The sequence below is a fragment of the Poromitra crassiceps genome (assembly GCF_964638095.1).
Source record: "Poromitra crassiceps genome assembly, chromosome: 5".
Lineage (NCBI taxonomy): Eukaryota > Metazoa > Chordata > Actinopteri > Beryciformes > Melamphaidae > Poromitra > Poromitra crassiceps.
In genome coordinates this window covers 40931275-40947146 of record NC_139642.1, presented here as the reverse complement: position 1 = coordinate 40947146, position 15872 = coordinate 40931275, and the positions used below count along the sequence as shown (strand labels likewise).

Sequence of the window (15872 nt, the reverse complement as noted above, 5' to 3'; positions counted from 1 at the left end):
GGGTAGTTAGTGCTCATCACATCAAGAGCAGGAAGAGCCCAGTGCATCCATTTATGCATCGACATATGAATGAAGGCTTTTAGAACGTGGAGCTCAAAGCATAGGAAATAAGAAGGTTTGATTTAATCGAATTCCGTATTTCAATAAGTACGATTACAAACCAAATGCAGGGATACCAAGAGTCTCTTGACATATATAGTCTAGGGAAAATAAGGTTTGACCTTAAACTAATTGCAACAGAATTTATTTTCAAATGTTCATGTTTATATTGATGCCCGAAACACTGTAGTAAAAATCCCAGAATACAATATATCATATACCAATTACAACAGCAGCTTGGACAAGAATCTTAGTGTCCTTAAGAAGTTTCACTGCAGCACTGGCTCCTTCTTCTCATCTCGAGTTGGTATTCAGCGACTACAAAAGCACTTCTAGCATTACAGCCTGGAACCAAAGCCGAGACAGACACTCTTAATACTGAATGCAGGCGCATTTGACTCCAGCAACACCAAGTTAACAAATTGGATAGCAAGCATCTATCTAAACAACATTCTCGCCAGACTGAGCTGAATATTTCATGAGGGAAAGCTGAAGAGGAGCCGATATCAAAAGAGGTGTTCTTTGATAGAGATTGCAGAAGTGGACGGACGCTGAGCAGAGGAGGCAGCGAGGAGGAGAATACATATCTGCTTGGATAGCTTATATCAGCTTCTGTCAACCTATTAGGAATGTCACCGTCTGCCTCCGGTGGCTGATGCCGGGGCGGCGCGATAAAAAAACAGGCTGTATTTTAGACGTGGCTCCTGACTAGCCCGTGACGTTCATCTCTTTCCAAAGGGGGCAGCAGGGAACAAACAACCTGCGAGGGGGAGAGAAGACAAATGAAGCCACACTATGACGTGCCGCAGCTCCTTTGGGCTTTTACAAATGACTCGTCATGTGCCTCCCAGTCGCGGCATATGTCTGCACTGTGTCTAATGAGTCCTTCTGATACGAGGAGAGTTCAATAACTAATGAAAGAAGAAGCCTGCGCTCTTATTATAGCCTCCATGCCTGACACTGAGCATTGTATAATGTATTGGAAAGCCGCTGCGCACGACGCAAAAGCCAGTTGAAAAAGGCATTCGGTGGACTTGAGGTGCACAACAGTGGTCCTGTTCCCCTTTAATGTGTGGTGGGATCGTTTTGCAGGGACAGAGGCGAGAGGAGGAACACTTGGTAACAGGGTCTCCAACAACACCAATCAATAGTTTTGGTGTAAGCGTGAGCAGCGGAGTGGAGCTGGTGACACTTTCATGTTTTCCCCCATGCTTCTGTAATGACCTGAATATACAGAGTGCTAAAAACTGTCCACATTCTAACATTGCATCGTTATTCATGATGCGTTAAAATTCTGCACCCGTCCTGCCATATATTTAATGGTCAAATCTCAGAGCCTTTGAGGAAACTTAAAATTCACCGTTAATAGCCCATTGAAAGCCTCGGGGGAATCAGATTTAACGTGGACACTCTGGTGAGAGATGTGATCTGTCATTTTAGGATTAGGGCGTGCTTTTGACCTTCAACTATACACAGTATATCAGATCATCTCAGAAAATGGAAAGAGTGGCATGTCAGCTCCCATTTGGCCTCATTTATCAATCTGCTTATATGTGGCCTATACATTTTTGTGAAATGCAGATATATTGAAATCGTAATCCACATATATCAACCTTGCCTCCAAGGGTAAATAAACATTAGTATATCTGATGCTGCCATGATAGATTTTAAATGTTAGCATGTGCCCTCTTGTTCATACTGTATGAGTTCACAGGCATGATGCATTAACATTAAAATGCCTCTACTTATCTCCTTATCTGGAACATATTGTGGAGGCTTGAAATCGCAGTAATTGGCGAACAGTTCCTGGCTGGTATTGGTGGACAGTGCTCCAGTGCTCAGAAAAAAATAATACTGTATTTCTAATGCTCTATACTACATTAAAATGTATAACGTCTAAGAGAAGCATAAAATCAAGGGCAAATTCGGCCCAGGACCACGTACTCAGTGTAGCAACCACGGGGGCAGCCATACCTGTGACTTGGGCACATTATCAAGATAAAGCTGTGGACTTATACATTTAAAACTCACAACAACTCACGACAGTAAAAAGTAATGAAGAGGGTTTCCCTCAGCTTACACTTGACACTAACCTCGCGTCACCTCCAGGCTCTCTCTCAGAGGAGAAGAGAGTACCACCATCACCACCATTTTGTTTCTTAAGTGGAAAAGTGAATGGGGTTTTCGAATGGAGATTTCACTTAAATGCATCAAATAACGTCTGTGGTTAACAAAAGTTTGTGGGAGCACGAATTTGGGTTCAGCAGGATAATCATCACAAACGTTAATCACTGTTACGCCTTTTGAAGCATTTTCTAAAAAAACGCATTTATGTTCCATAATCCAGAAAAGTTATTCACGTTTGTGAAGATTCTTCTGCTGAACCCAAATTCGCACTCCAATAAACTTGTGTTAACCACAGGCCTTATTTTATGTATTTAAGTGAAATCCCCATTCTGAAACACCATTCACTATTCTCCTAAAGAAACCGGAAGTATACTTCCGCACTCATTCCTGCGGCGCTGTATACTGACGCACACAAACACGTTCATCAATGCATCCGCTGCCGTAATGTCTTATCCTAGTTTATTCGGTTCCTTGTTTTATTCCAAACAGAGAAAGTCCCCTGAGGTAATGTCTCATCCTAGTTCATTCGGTTCCTTGTTTTCTTCCAGAGAGAAAACAGAGAACTCTGCTCTGACGTGCCAGTGGAAACGCTACTGAGAGATGGAATTAAAAACTATTGCCCACTACTGTTTGACATAACTGCCCAACAACAACAACAACAGCGGTGGCTAAGTTGGAGTTGCACAGGCACCAACGTTACTCAAAGATATATTATGCTATCACTACACAAATAAGCTGTATTATCTTGTGCATCCGCGCATTTTCAGTGAAACTGCTTCATCTCTCTCCACACTGCACTGTGGCAGGCGGCCAGGCAGCGCTTCAGCCTCAGCTCCAGTCCAGTCCACTCGCTCAGACACGAGACAGACGAGCTGTTGTCTGTGTGTGTGTGTGTGTGTGTGTGTGCGTGTGTGTGTGTAGGTGTGCCAAGTGTAGGATCTCACCAAGCGACCCCGAAATAAGCATCCTTTGCGTGACATTATGACTGACTGACTGACTGAGTGAATGACTCACTCCAAAAAGCCGTCTCCTGACCACGCGCTGCGCACATGCACGTGGTAAAAACATGTAAACTAGGCACAATTCCACTACCACATCAATAAATAATTGAAATTATGATTTAATTACATAGGCCCACTTTTTTAATTAAATATGTGAGGCCTAAATAAGCTTGATCAACATTCATACGTTTTCTTCCACATTGTTGAAATGTTAATGCGACACATACCCAGCTTTGCACAACAAATAAGATTTAACGATTTAAACCTCATGGCTGCTTTAACTGTACTAGAGGAATACCGTCCCTGTGTGTGGACATTTAGTCAGGCCTCGCTCACAGAGTTGGCATGCAGCCTCTCCTCTCTCTCGCCAGAGTTTTCATAGTCCACTTCAATTGGCTGATTAACTCAGCTCACCTGTGGGGTCCTCCACTCTAGAGCTCTCCATGGTGCTGAACCTGTCTTGAGACATTTTGGCCACTAATAAACAAATTTAGTTGGTCCTAATTTACCTAATTCGAAAATCCGACTCTGTTAGGTCAACCACAGGGGTGCTCTTTCCACTTGCTGAAAGATTCAGCGTGATCACACGTTAAATGTCATAGCTGTGGCCGAACACAGTTGTGCTCTCTCTCACTCACAGACACACACGCACGCACGCACACACACACACACACACACGCACACGCACACGCACACACGCACACGCACGCACACACACACACACACACACACACACACACACACACACACACACACTTTGCATTCTTATTATAGGATGTATGATTGCACATCTATTAAACATATTTTGATGCCAATAAACTGATGCTAAAACATCTTTTGTTGTGTACAGGCCTTGATGTGAGGTAAGCGCTAAAGTGTACAAACTTCTCATCCAAATGTGATAAATGCCACAGTGCTTGTGCAAACCATTTTCCATGCAATGTCAGCAAACAATTTGTATCTTGAAATAATGAGGCAGGTTTTATTTTATATTAAAACAGGAGAACGTTTCACGGAACAGAGTGCACTTGTGTCATCAACTATACCTGCAGTGTATCCTTGCCTGTGTGTTTTCTATGTGGTTCGGAACGGTTGGCTTTCACATTCGCCAAAGCGTTCCACAGACCACCTGTTCAAGTGGATCCTGTCACGGTTCCCCGTTGCACGCAACGTTCACACACACATCAAACGTTCCGAAACTGGGGTCAATATGGGGACAAGTGTGCTCGGGAACGGTACCGGGGCACCAGTGTGAAAGCACCGTAAGGCAAGTTCTGTGTTTCCGCTAACAACAGCAGAGTCTCACGTTGAGGCTAGAGTGGGGCGAGCAGTACCTGGAGTAGTTGAAGAGGCGAGCAGGAGCAGTACCTGGAGTAGTTGAAGAGGCGGCTGTCCCACATGCTGTGCTGCCCTCTGGGTGGGGGGTGGAAGAAGCACGAGTCCGAGCCGTCAAATTGGTTGAGACCGTCCTCCGTGTTTTTGGAGGCGTGGCTGTGGACACAATCCAGCAGCACCACGATGCCCATGGAGTGAGCCACGTCTATCAGCTCCTTCAGCTCCTCTGGGGTGCCATAGCGACTAAAGATGCACACACATACACACATTAATTCCTAAACCTTAATGCCATCCTTAATCCTCTCCGCTGCATGCCTAACTTTGAACCTAATCTTAATCCTACAGTAATTTCAATTTTCACCCTGAACCAAAGCCCTAACCCCAAACTAATTCAGATCTACTTCTAATCTTAAACTTACCTCTAAACGAATCTTAACCCTTACCCAAACTATACAGTACCTAATCCTAATTCTAATCTTAAATCACAAAATAACCACTTAAAGTAGTGAGGACTGTCAAAATGTCCTCGCTTAAGAGGACTTTCCTCATCTCTAGCACATATGGATGTTTGGATCTTGTAAATATAACAAGCTGTGACCACGTACACACACACATGCATCCACAAATTCATGCATTTTCTCAATGATTTTCTCTCTCTCTCTCTCTCTCTCTCTCTCACACACGCGCACACACACACACACACACACACACACACACACCCACCCCTCCCTCCATGTTTGTCCTCCAAATTAAAAGAGAAAAGAAAAGAAAACTGTGGCCAAAGGGTGGGGACATTTTTGTGGACGAGCCAAAATGTGTTAGGTCGCAGCTACAAATGCAAGACAACACACACACACACACACACACACACACACACACACACACACACAGTGTGACACACATTCTGAATGTATATTTCTTGCTGCATTGCTTGGAGAGTGTTGTGATTAAAACAACCAGGAGACTACGGAGCAGTATATTATTTCCCAAATGTAATCTTCTCAGGTCATTGTCTAAAGATCATCCATTACAACGAGCTGTCAGGTAACCTTCCCACATCTTTTATTGATAGATTTTGTATCGCAATATAATTCAACTACAATCCTTTAACACCGCTCAAAGGGTCACAACGAAGACACTGTAGAACACACTCTGCAAACCACAGATGAACTGGGGCACGCAAACACTGCGCGCGCACAAACACACACACACACGCACGCAGGCACGCACGCATGCACGCACACCTCATATTGTCCTATGACGTTCCATCTGTCCTTCCGGCTATCAGTATATCAGCTTCCTTGCCAAACAGGACACATTGACAGTATTACCCTGCTTCCCGGTATTCAACCACTCAGGTTTTAAATGACTGTGAGAGATCAATCATGGGTGAAATTACACTATATACATTACACTCCAAGCAAGGAAGGGGGACCTCTGGAATGAGGCACATAGATACATTTCCAGACTAGTCCAGTCTCCTCTCTGGAATAACTGCAAATGTGTTTACGGTCTGCAGGGTGTCAGACTTCCTAACGTTGATTTGCAACATCCATGTAACCGTTTTCATGATGGTGCAAAGTTACTCGATCAATGAATCCCCCCTGACCAACTAGCATTCATTCATCCTAAAATATTTGTGGCTGTTTTAAAAGGCAGATACTGTGACTGGCAGGCACAGTGGAGTACACGATATGTCAAACACTGGTAAGAGAATATCCATTAAACACTCAACACAACACAACACACGTCTTTTGGACAATGTGATGTTGCGATCCCGTGATGACAAAACATTTCAATCATACTCAGAAATGGCCATAGATTTACCTGGAAGCAGCAAAGAAACTTGTGATCTGATATCCAAAGCTGGCATAGTAGGCATGCTCCATGACAGCCATCAGCTGTATACAGTTGTAACCTGAAAACAAGAGAGAAAAGGATATTGATCTGTAAGGCTGGGTGCAAAATCTACCAGTAAATTAAATAGATTTGTCTTGACTGTATATTTTTATAGCTTTCCCATGAGATTGTCTTTTTTTTTTTTTTTCCCAATATGTTTATTGTCATTTTCTTTCTTATACACAACATACAGTGACAATACAACTTTAAAGATCAGAAACTTTACAACATACACACACACAAAATCAACCTGCAACAATTCAAACTAAATACTGATAAAACAAATCAAAACACTTCCTCCACATTGCTCACACCTTTTTTTTTTACAAACTTTCAGGCAAGACCTCCGCCTCCATCTCTCATGAAACGCATGTATGGCTCCCAGAGCTGAGCAAAATCTTTCCCTTTGCCCTTAGCAATGTACGTTAGTCTGTCCAGGCCAATACATTCCGAAAGTTCCCGTTTCCACATTTTTAGTGATGGCGCATCCATATTTTTCCAGCAAAGTGCAATAGCTCTTCTGGCTTGAAGAAGTCCGAAGTCCAGTAGTTTAGCTTGTTTTGTTGTTTGCACAAAGTCCCCCGGATAGATACCAAGCACACAGAGTTTGACATTAAGAGGAACTTCAGTATCAAAGATCTTTGACAAACAATTTATGACACTCTTCCAGAAGTTTTGAATCTTTGAACATCCCATGAGATTGCCTAGCTAAATTTGTTTAATTGGTGTTGATATCATTAAAACATCGGCAGTGGGAAAACCACTAAATTATGCATGATCATTCAGAAATACATCTTTGATATGTATGGCAGCTTGATACTGTACAATGTTGCTTGACATCCCGGTGTCTCATTCCAACTTCAACCGTTATATTTGGATAGCTGCATTTCCCTGCAATAACTGGGGCGTATATTATTCTTGCCATCTCCTCCTTTCTAATAATAGCTTTGGCTGCTTACATCATACAGCACATACCTAAGTCGTGTTCTATTCAATTTAATACAATGAGTGCCAAATAACCACAGGAAAATATTTGAAAGATGATTTCGAATACTTTTTCTTTTCCGGGCAAGCTGATCTGAAGAAGAAAAAAGCCCTGTGGTTGACCTCACCCAGAGCAATTTAGTAAGAGAGTGGCGTCAGCGGAGGTCCAAAATGTGTGACACAGTAGCCAATTAACAGCCAGGAAGGGGGCTCGCGCTATGTTTGAATGCTAAAATAAAGCTGATAATATACAATTTGATTCTTTAAACGTCGGACCCTTTCAAAGTACATCACAAACTGACCACTTTGCTGCAACTCGACAGCACTGCTTAATCCAAAACCCTTCTTCCAGGAACTCTTGAGAGTAAAAAAAATCGTCCATTGGAGTGAATGTCGCAACTCTTTTATATAGACGGATCTGACCTCACCCATTCGCTACTCCAGGCATCTTGAAACATTGCTGGAGCTTTATGCTATTTGACCTGTGTCAGTCATACATGAGCTCCAGGCATTTCCCGTTTTGACACATGCTGCGCTATCCTCAAGACAAGGGGTGACTACAGGAAAACACCAGCTCTCAGAGTCACAAGGTCATATACATTTCAAACACGACCTACGCAAACTGCTTCTATGAATAAGAGAACAACACTGAGGACTCCGTATAGGCCCTGCATTTTTTATAGTTGTGTGCAGCAGCTTTATTTATTCATATATCTCTGCTTCTTTTCAGACGAGAGAAAAACTTTGGCTTCAGAAGGAGCGTGACAAAGCACTGGGGTGAGAGGAAGTTTCTCTCTTTTTTTGCCATATATGCTCATCTCTCCACAGTCAAGAAAAGGAAATGGCAGGCAAAGGCAGCTGTCACTGGAGACGATAGAATTTAACCTCCTGGAGAATCCTATTGTGCAGAGTCCTTCAACCGCTGCAGGTAGATTCTTTGACAGAATTCACGTCGGCAGTTTCCTTTCCCCACTAGAAAGGATGGCAAGGCCAAGGAAACAGTCTTTTATCAGATTGCTCCTGGTTTGCTGTGCCAACCATATCTGCACATTTTAATAATATCACTGCAGCAGGCTGTACTTAATAAATAATACTCCATCTCATACTGTTTATCTACTGTAGAGCAGAATTTCAAACCAAGGCAGGGACCTGTATGGTGAGGCTGAAGTCAGATTCAAATCCAGCCCTTTGGCACAAATACAATTATTATGAAGTAAATGAGTCACACGTGTAATGAGAAAAAGCAAAACCATGTGTGAAAGGGAAAGAACAACGTCATTTATTTCAAGTATAATTCACCTTAATGAATAACTGGTTTTATATTAGATGGATACTGAGTTAGAAAAATCACACAGTTCAGTTTATCTACAGTACAGCCCATTGTTTGACTGAATGATATACGTCAGGACATTTCGTCTCCATTAGTAGTCTGCGGCGAGAACACAGAAATGAAAACAAGTTGTCAGGTTTTCAGCCCCAGCTCTCCAAACTGTGTGTGACTTGTGCCGCGGAGCTCCCGTTACAAACACTGTCCAACAGTAATGATCACTTCAGGTCATAGCAGCAAACAGGATGTTGACTTGCCGTTGTGGCTTTGTGCAAAGCGAGTGTGACAGATCTGCCACTGAAGATACAGTGAACAGAACAGTGGCACTCAAAACGGCACAGTATATCTGCTGGGTTAAGGACCGCTGTTGACAGAGGCAGCACAGCTCACTGGCAGACAGAAAATGGGCTCAACCTGTCTACTACCCGTCTACTACTAGTGTTCCTCCGGGTGTCTGGGTAGAGTAGAGGGTCAAGCACTCGCCTACCACCGCCGAGACCCGGGTTCAATTCCCGGTAACGGTACTTCCGGCTCAGTCGGACGTTCCTACAGACACAATTGGCCATGTCTGCGGACATGAGTCCTGATCGCTGCACTAGCACCTCCTCTGGTCGGTCGGGGTGCCTGTTTGGGGGAACAGTGCACTACGTCCTGCCGGTGAAACAAGAAACGGCAGGCGACTGCACATGTATCGGAGAAAGCAGGTGCTACTATTTGGCTCTCCCGAGGCCGGCAGAGGAGGTGGAGCAACGAGGGTACAGCAGGGGGAATTGAAAATTGGAGAAAATAAAACCCAAAAACGTGATCATATATATATATATATATATATATATATATATGTATATATATGTATATGTATATATATATATATATATATATATATATATACTGTATATATATAGTATATATATAGGGGTGGGGGCATACTGTATAGTACCAATCTCACTGGAAGCAGGCTGCAACAACAACACTAGCTAGCATTGCTATACGCTGAAAAGGCAAGTTTTGACGAATTTTGGATTGTGCAATAACGCAGGCGTGCTTGGTACTTTGGGTGGATGGTTCATGGTTGTAAAGATAACATAGCCTTTTCTCTTGCCAGACCAGAGTGAGAGGAGCCAGACTCTCTCCTGCGCTGGTACAGCACAAATTTGAGATGGTCTGGCAAGCGAGACTAGTATAGTACAAACACCATCTTAATGCTTCAGTTACTCTCTGCACTTGGCTGATAGAAGAATATACAAAATACTCTCCAGTGGCGTGAACAAAAGGTTTGACAGACAGGAATGTTTATTGCTGTGTACTTCTATTTTGCAGACTTGAAGAGCTAACAAAATCACAGGGAGGCCACGCTCCACGGCGATAGAGAAGACGAGTGTCATTTTGGAGGTACTGCTATCTCATCTCTTACCCAGGTCTTTTATGCGAGGCAGCACATTGGTTGTGAAGTTGGTGTATGATGCAACCTCTCCCTCAGGTGAAGCGATGCCCACGTGGGACTCGTAGATCCTCAAACTCCTGGGCTTCTTCGGCCGAGGGTGGATGTGCTGAAGAGGAAACCAGAAATTGTATATAGAAAATCTTATGAGAGGCCAACCAAGTTTCCCAAAGATTACAACAGAGGCCGATGCTAGTTATGTGGTGGATGATAAAGAGATTGAGCAGTCGGACTGGCTGTCTAAACACAAAGGGAAAGGGGTCTCATTTTGTAAACAGCCCATTCCTCGATGGCTAACAAGTGTTTGAAATGCATGATTGAACCTCTTCTAAATGGAGTGAATATACTGCCGGTAAGAGCGCTTGTCTAATTAAAATGGAAGTAAATAGCAAGCGTTAAAGAAAGAGAGACGGCCATACCCTCCCATTGCTTTGCTTGTGCACACTTGTGTTGAGGACATGAAGTAGCACTGAGGCACATTCAGCCTCTCTCAAATCAAGCCCCTCCATTAAGAAACAGCATTGGATGTGAAATGTGTGGCAGGTTTCAAAATGTTATGCGTCTCGCTGTTACAATTCAAAGCAACGAGGCAAGGACTTGGACAGTCAGGCGGGAGGCTGATTTTAAGAAGTGGCACTGGGCCAAGTAGACAGAGCGATCTAAACATCGTCTCAGTAACATAACAGAGGGAGAACGGCTCCATAAAACTTTTTATTTTGCCGTCACACTAGGAGAAATACGATGAGGCACTCACAACGTAAGGTTGAGGAGGATCCCAGTGAACCCAGTCGTAGATGACAGATTTCTCAGACTTGATCACATATTTTGCCCAAGGTGAGATCCTGTACAGCCGCTTACCCTCTTTGGTGTGAACGACCACCTGGGAAAACAAGACAAATGAGTGTTGGCTAAAGGAAGGGCAGTCAAAACAATGACACAAAGACGGGACATTCAAAAGACACTACTACAAGGGTCAAAATGAAGAGGACACACTTATTGTCTTTGCCGTGAGAGAAACAGCAACACAAACAACTAATCAGACTTAACGTCGATGCATAGACACTGATAAGAGTGACATAGGTGATCCAAAAATAGAGAGGAGGTATGCAGAGTGTCTAAACCAGTGGTTCTCAAATGGGGGTCCGCGGACCCCCAGGGGTCCGTGGCACTTTGCCAGGGGGTCCGCGAAAAGTTTGCAAGTAATTTTTTTTTTTTTTTTTTTTTTATTAAAAAATAAAATGCTACATGTTACTTATTCCTTCTCAAACTACTTCCTACATGGTGCTAGTCTATCAAAATATATTGGCTGTCATTGATTGTGTTGCATAGTGGTTTTCTGTACTGTTGACAAATTGTAAAATTGTAAGTCGCTTTGGACAAAACAAAAGTGTCTGCTAAATGACGTAATGTACCGTAAATGTAATGTAATAAAAAAAAATATATATATATATCTCTTTTTTTTATATATATATCTTTTTGGCCAAAAGATATGGCATATTCATCTGATGCATCCGTCAGATTCCAGCCCTCACACCGCTCCCTACATTCACCCCTTCACTAGTGCTGGATGCCTCGCCCCTCCACCACTACATGTAGTCAATAGTCGTGCGTCCCATTCGAGACTTTTTTCGTCCCTGGCACCGACATGGTGGAACGAACTCCCTCCCTCGGTCAAAAATATATATTTTTTTTTTTGCAAAATCTTCATAGTTCAACGAAAATAGTTTATGCTTTAAATCTAAAATGGTTCATGGATTACATTCTAATAACAAACCTATCAAATTAAAAGTCAAGCACGTTACCGTGGAAACAATTAAGCTTAGGCCAAAATCACAAATCAGAATGAGGGGGTCCCCGGTATATTTTCTATCTTGTAAGGGGTCCTTGGCTGAAAAACATTTGAGAACCTCTGGTCTAAACCACTGCAAAATGGGAAAAGTGCAGTATAAACTAGAACATAATTGCAGTATAGGAAACACATTAGCAAGAAATAACAGTATTCCAGTTTAAGAGGCATGGTCACAAATCACTAACAGTACTCTAAGGTCCTTTGTGTCTGCTGCATGTTTCTCTGCCTAGGTGTATTGTGAATTTGTGTCAGCATTTATGCACATCTTGCAGGAGTGAATTGCTTACATCATAGAATCGTGCTGTTACTTCCCATCCATTATACAGAAAAAATGATGCAGACTGTTCAAGCAATCAACCAGACATTTTTCAATGTCACGGCGACATCAAAACGCCTCCCCCAGCAGCACGCAGCTCCCCTCTCTCCCATGCCAAGCTATAGGTGCAGTGGACAAAAATCTACTGACCACAAGAGAGAGGGAGTAATTTGGTCCATGTATTGGCAAATCTCAATCAATTTGTCATTCATGTCACAGTTTTTGTGTTTTAATTTTAGTGGAGGGGTGAAATTTCTCCAATGGTTTGTAACAGTCACTCACAGGCCCATCTACATTTAGCACAGGACTTGGAGCCAGAGAGCAATTTAGGAAAATACCAAATCTAAGTCATTAGCTATGCGTCTCATTAGCTATGCGGCTCATCTATTATGTCTTTAATTCAGAGATGGAACGATTTTACGATTTTAGACGGACAAGCCCGTCTTTATTGTCACACGGTTACACATCAACACATGCACGGAGGGCCACAAACACACACATGCTGACGGTGGCCGGTGAAATTTGTCCTCTGCATTTAACCCATCCTGGCCTTGTCCTTTCCTCCGGGGGGCAGGCCAGGAGCAGTGGTCGCTTTCTCGTACAGCGCCGGGGGACCGACTTCGGATGTCCCCGGGGATCAAATAAGGGGATCAAATAAGTATAGTTTGGAAAACTAACTGACAACTTACTTTCCTGCCTTCAATCAAAGAAGAAAAGAGGAAGCCAGCGTGAGAGTTGGAAAGCCCCGGCAAGAATCGATCCAGTAGTGCTGCCCACAGTATGTGTTCGCCCTGTTTTGTCCCCTGCAGAAACGGCCATTACAACCCAACTAATTATGGCTACTGTTGTGAAGTAATGACTGGTCCAATGCTGCCTGCCTGCGAGCCATTGGCCAGACCCCCCTCTGGGCTTTTTTCATTATACCCAGGCCACCTGGGGGTTGGAGGCCTGGCTTCCCTTATGACATGCTTCACAGTTTATAAGATTATGAAAAGATATGTGGATAAATGCACTGGCATAAAGCTTGGCAGAGTGGTAGTGCCTAGCATTAGGCACATTAAAGAAAAATCGGACCGCTGGGAAGGCTGAAAGAGTGAGTCGATTGGAAAAACAACTAAGACAACGGATGTAGCATGGGTAATTTGCAAGGGTTAGGGTTAGTGTCGTTTGGATGAAAAAGTTGACCATTTGACTGCTTAGGTAATGCTGCAGTATACACTTCTGTTGTTCTGTATCTGTATCTGCATGCATAATGACAACAGAAAGAGTCGATTGTATCTTTTAATCTCAAATACTGTACCCACTAGGGATGCCAATTTTAATCAATTTCCTTAATCGATTAATTGGTCTGTTAACGATCAATTCATTGATTAATCATTATATAAAAAAACAACTTTTGACATACAAAACAGGAAATGCAAAATGCGGGTTTTTACACCAACCAAACTTCCTGCATTAGCTGAAATTGTGCTTGTAGACGTGCTGTATTACCATGTTTACAATGAATACCGTTGTCTTTTTGGGTGTAATTCCACACTGGACTTTTTGCCTGCTTGGCCTGGCTTTTGTCTTTTGCCCTTGTCGTGTTAAATGACTTCAACAACTAAAATGAGAAAATAGCACATTGTTGATTAATGGGTTAAAATATGTTTGATCGATCCAATTTTTCACAGTGATTACCGGTAATCGATTGTCGATTAATCATGAACATCCCCAGTACCCGCAAAAGCACATTGCTTGTTTATAGAGACAAATTGGGCTCCAGACAAAGGGGATGGAAGGGCAAGCTGCTCTACATGAGAGTGATTGGAGCTGGGCTTGTGCTTCCACCAGGGAGTGCTGTGGAACACATTCTAAAGTGGGGCTCACAGCAAGACAGCCATTCATAAGCAGCGGGGGTGCGCAAGGAGAGGCCAGGTGCCAGCGTCTCCATCTGCTTCTTATCGTCCTCAGACTGACCTCCGCTGACAATTGGAACTGGGCAGCCTGTCCAGGGCACAGGAGTGTGCCAATGATGACCCGGTCCCAAGGAGAGTGGCGCCACTATGCCATCCATTCCACTCCTGGCATCTCATTTCAGGATTATTTCTCATCCTCGCCGTTTGCTTGGGAGACAATGCATAATGGAAGGTGCTTCTTTTGCATTTAACCCTGATGAATTATTTACTAGAGCTAAAAACCAATCATCTTTGCCCGCTGTGTTTTCCACTGAAACAACAGCGCACAATATCCTGAGAGACACCTGCCACAGACGGAGGTCAAATAAAAGCTGGTGGGATAGGTTCTTCCGGAGTGTATTCCCTCCACTGTGCAGATCGTGTACATACAGTTATCTGCCTTCTGTGAGCTGTGAGCCGGACGTGTTGACGACAGCTACACACCAGGCCTCCAGTTGGATCATAATAAGGACGCCACACAGGAGAGGTCATCTCCCTGGCGCATGACAGCGACAAGCCCTCATGCCGCTGCAATGAGGGGGACGCCTATGAGAACACAAAAACAGCCGTGAAGATGTTCTGTTCTGTACCTTGAGTTTGGTGTTGTGATCCACAGCTGGAGAACCATCGCGTTTGGGTGGCAGAACCAGCTCCCACTTGCCATAGTCCTTCTGGGTGTAACGGTGGGAGAATTTGTCCCAGTCATCTATGAGTGAAGACAAAACAAATTTTAAACACCAGTTGGCTGCGTCCCATTCACAGACATTAGAACATGTTAAAGTCGAGCTGAACCCAAAAATGACTTTTCTTTTCTTTTAGTTCAAATACGCTGGGTGCACCTATTTAATAATGTATGCAAACAAAATCACAAGTCTAATTTCTTTCGTTTTTTCACACTTTTTCAAAAGTTCATTTTTCAAGATTTCATTGATAACAGTAATGTACAGTTTGCTGACGTCACCTAGTACTATCAAATTTCTACCCCATTTCAACCAATCATATCATGACATGCAGCTGTCAATCAAATCTTCATTTCAGGATCATTTTCTCTTCCAAAAGAAAGAGAAAATGGCGCCTAGTGCCTGTCATCTGGCAGAATTCCTATCCCATAAACTAACTACTAACTTGGCCAATTGTTAGAAACATGAACAAAAAACAAAAACTAGAATCTCCCAGAATGCAAATAAATGTAACTGGCTCGTTAAAACACGCATTCCAGGAATATTATTTACATTTATAACGATAATGGCGCGCGCCTCAGAGCCTGACAGCCTCCCTGGTTGTCAGGGGTCGTCTCTCTGAGTTTCCAGGCGGGCGGGCAGCACCCATGCATCGGATTGTCCGCTCGCTAGCAGCCTGGCTGCCTGGTACTCCGTGGATCCCACAACACGCTGAATCCCACCCGATTTGGGGGTGGAACACGCCAGGATTGGCCAATGCGAAAGCCAGTCCTCAGAATTGTCAAATCAAATAATCGACACCGTATATGGTCCGCCTCTCAATTTGTTTTCAGTCTGAAACGGACTCAGATGCACGTGACGAACGGGTTCACCTCGACTT

General features: G+C 43.4%; 1 protein-coding gene across 1 annotated transcript in view; it reads right to left on the bottom strand.

Annotated features, from left to right (window-relative positions):
• Window positions 1-15872, bottom strand: part of LOC310776866 (1,4-alpha-glucan-branching enzyme-like) — a 105265-nt gene that overhangs the window by 68485 nt on the left and 20908 nt on the right. The window contains exons 3-7 of the mRNA XM_083637069.1: window positions 14903-15018; window positions 10965-11090; window positions 10184-10319; window positions 6390-6480; window positions 4596-4805 (exon numbers count right to left, since the gene is read on the bottom strand). Coding sequence (XP_083493195.1) covers window positions 4596-4805; window positions 6390-6480; window positions 10184-10319; window positions 10965-11090; window positions 14903-15018 — 679 coding nt within the window. The remainder of the gene's footprint in view (window positions 1-4595; window positions 4806-6389; window positions 6481-10183; window positions 10320-10964; window positions 11091-14902; window positions 15019-15872) is intronic.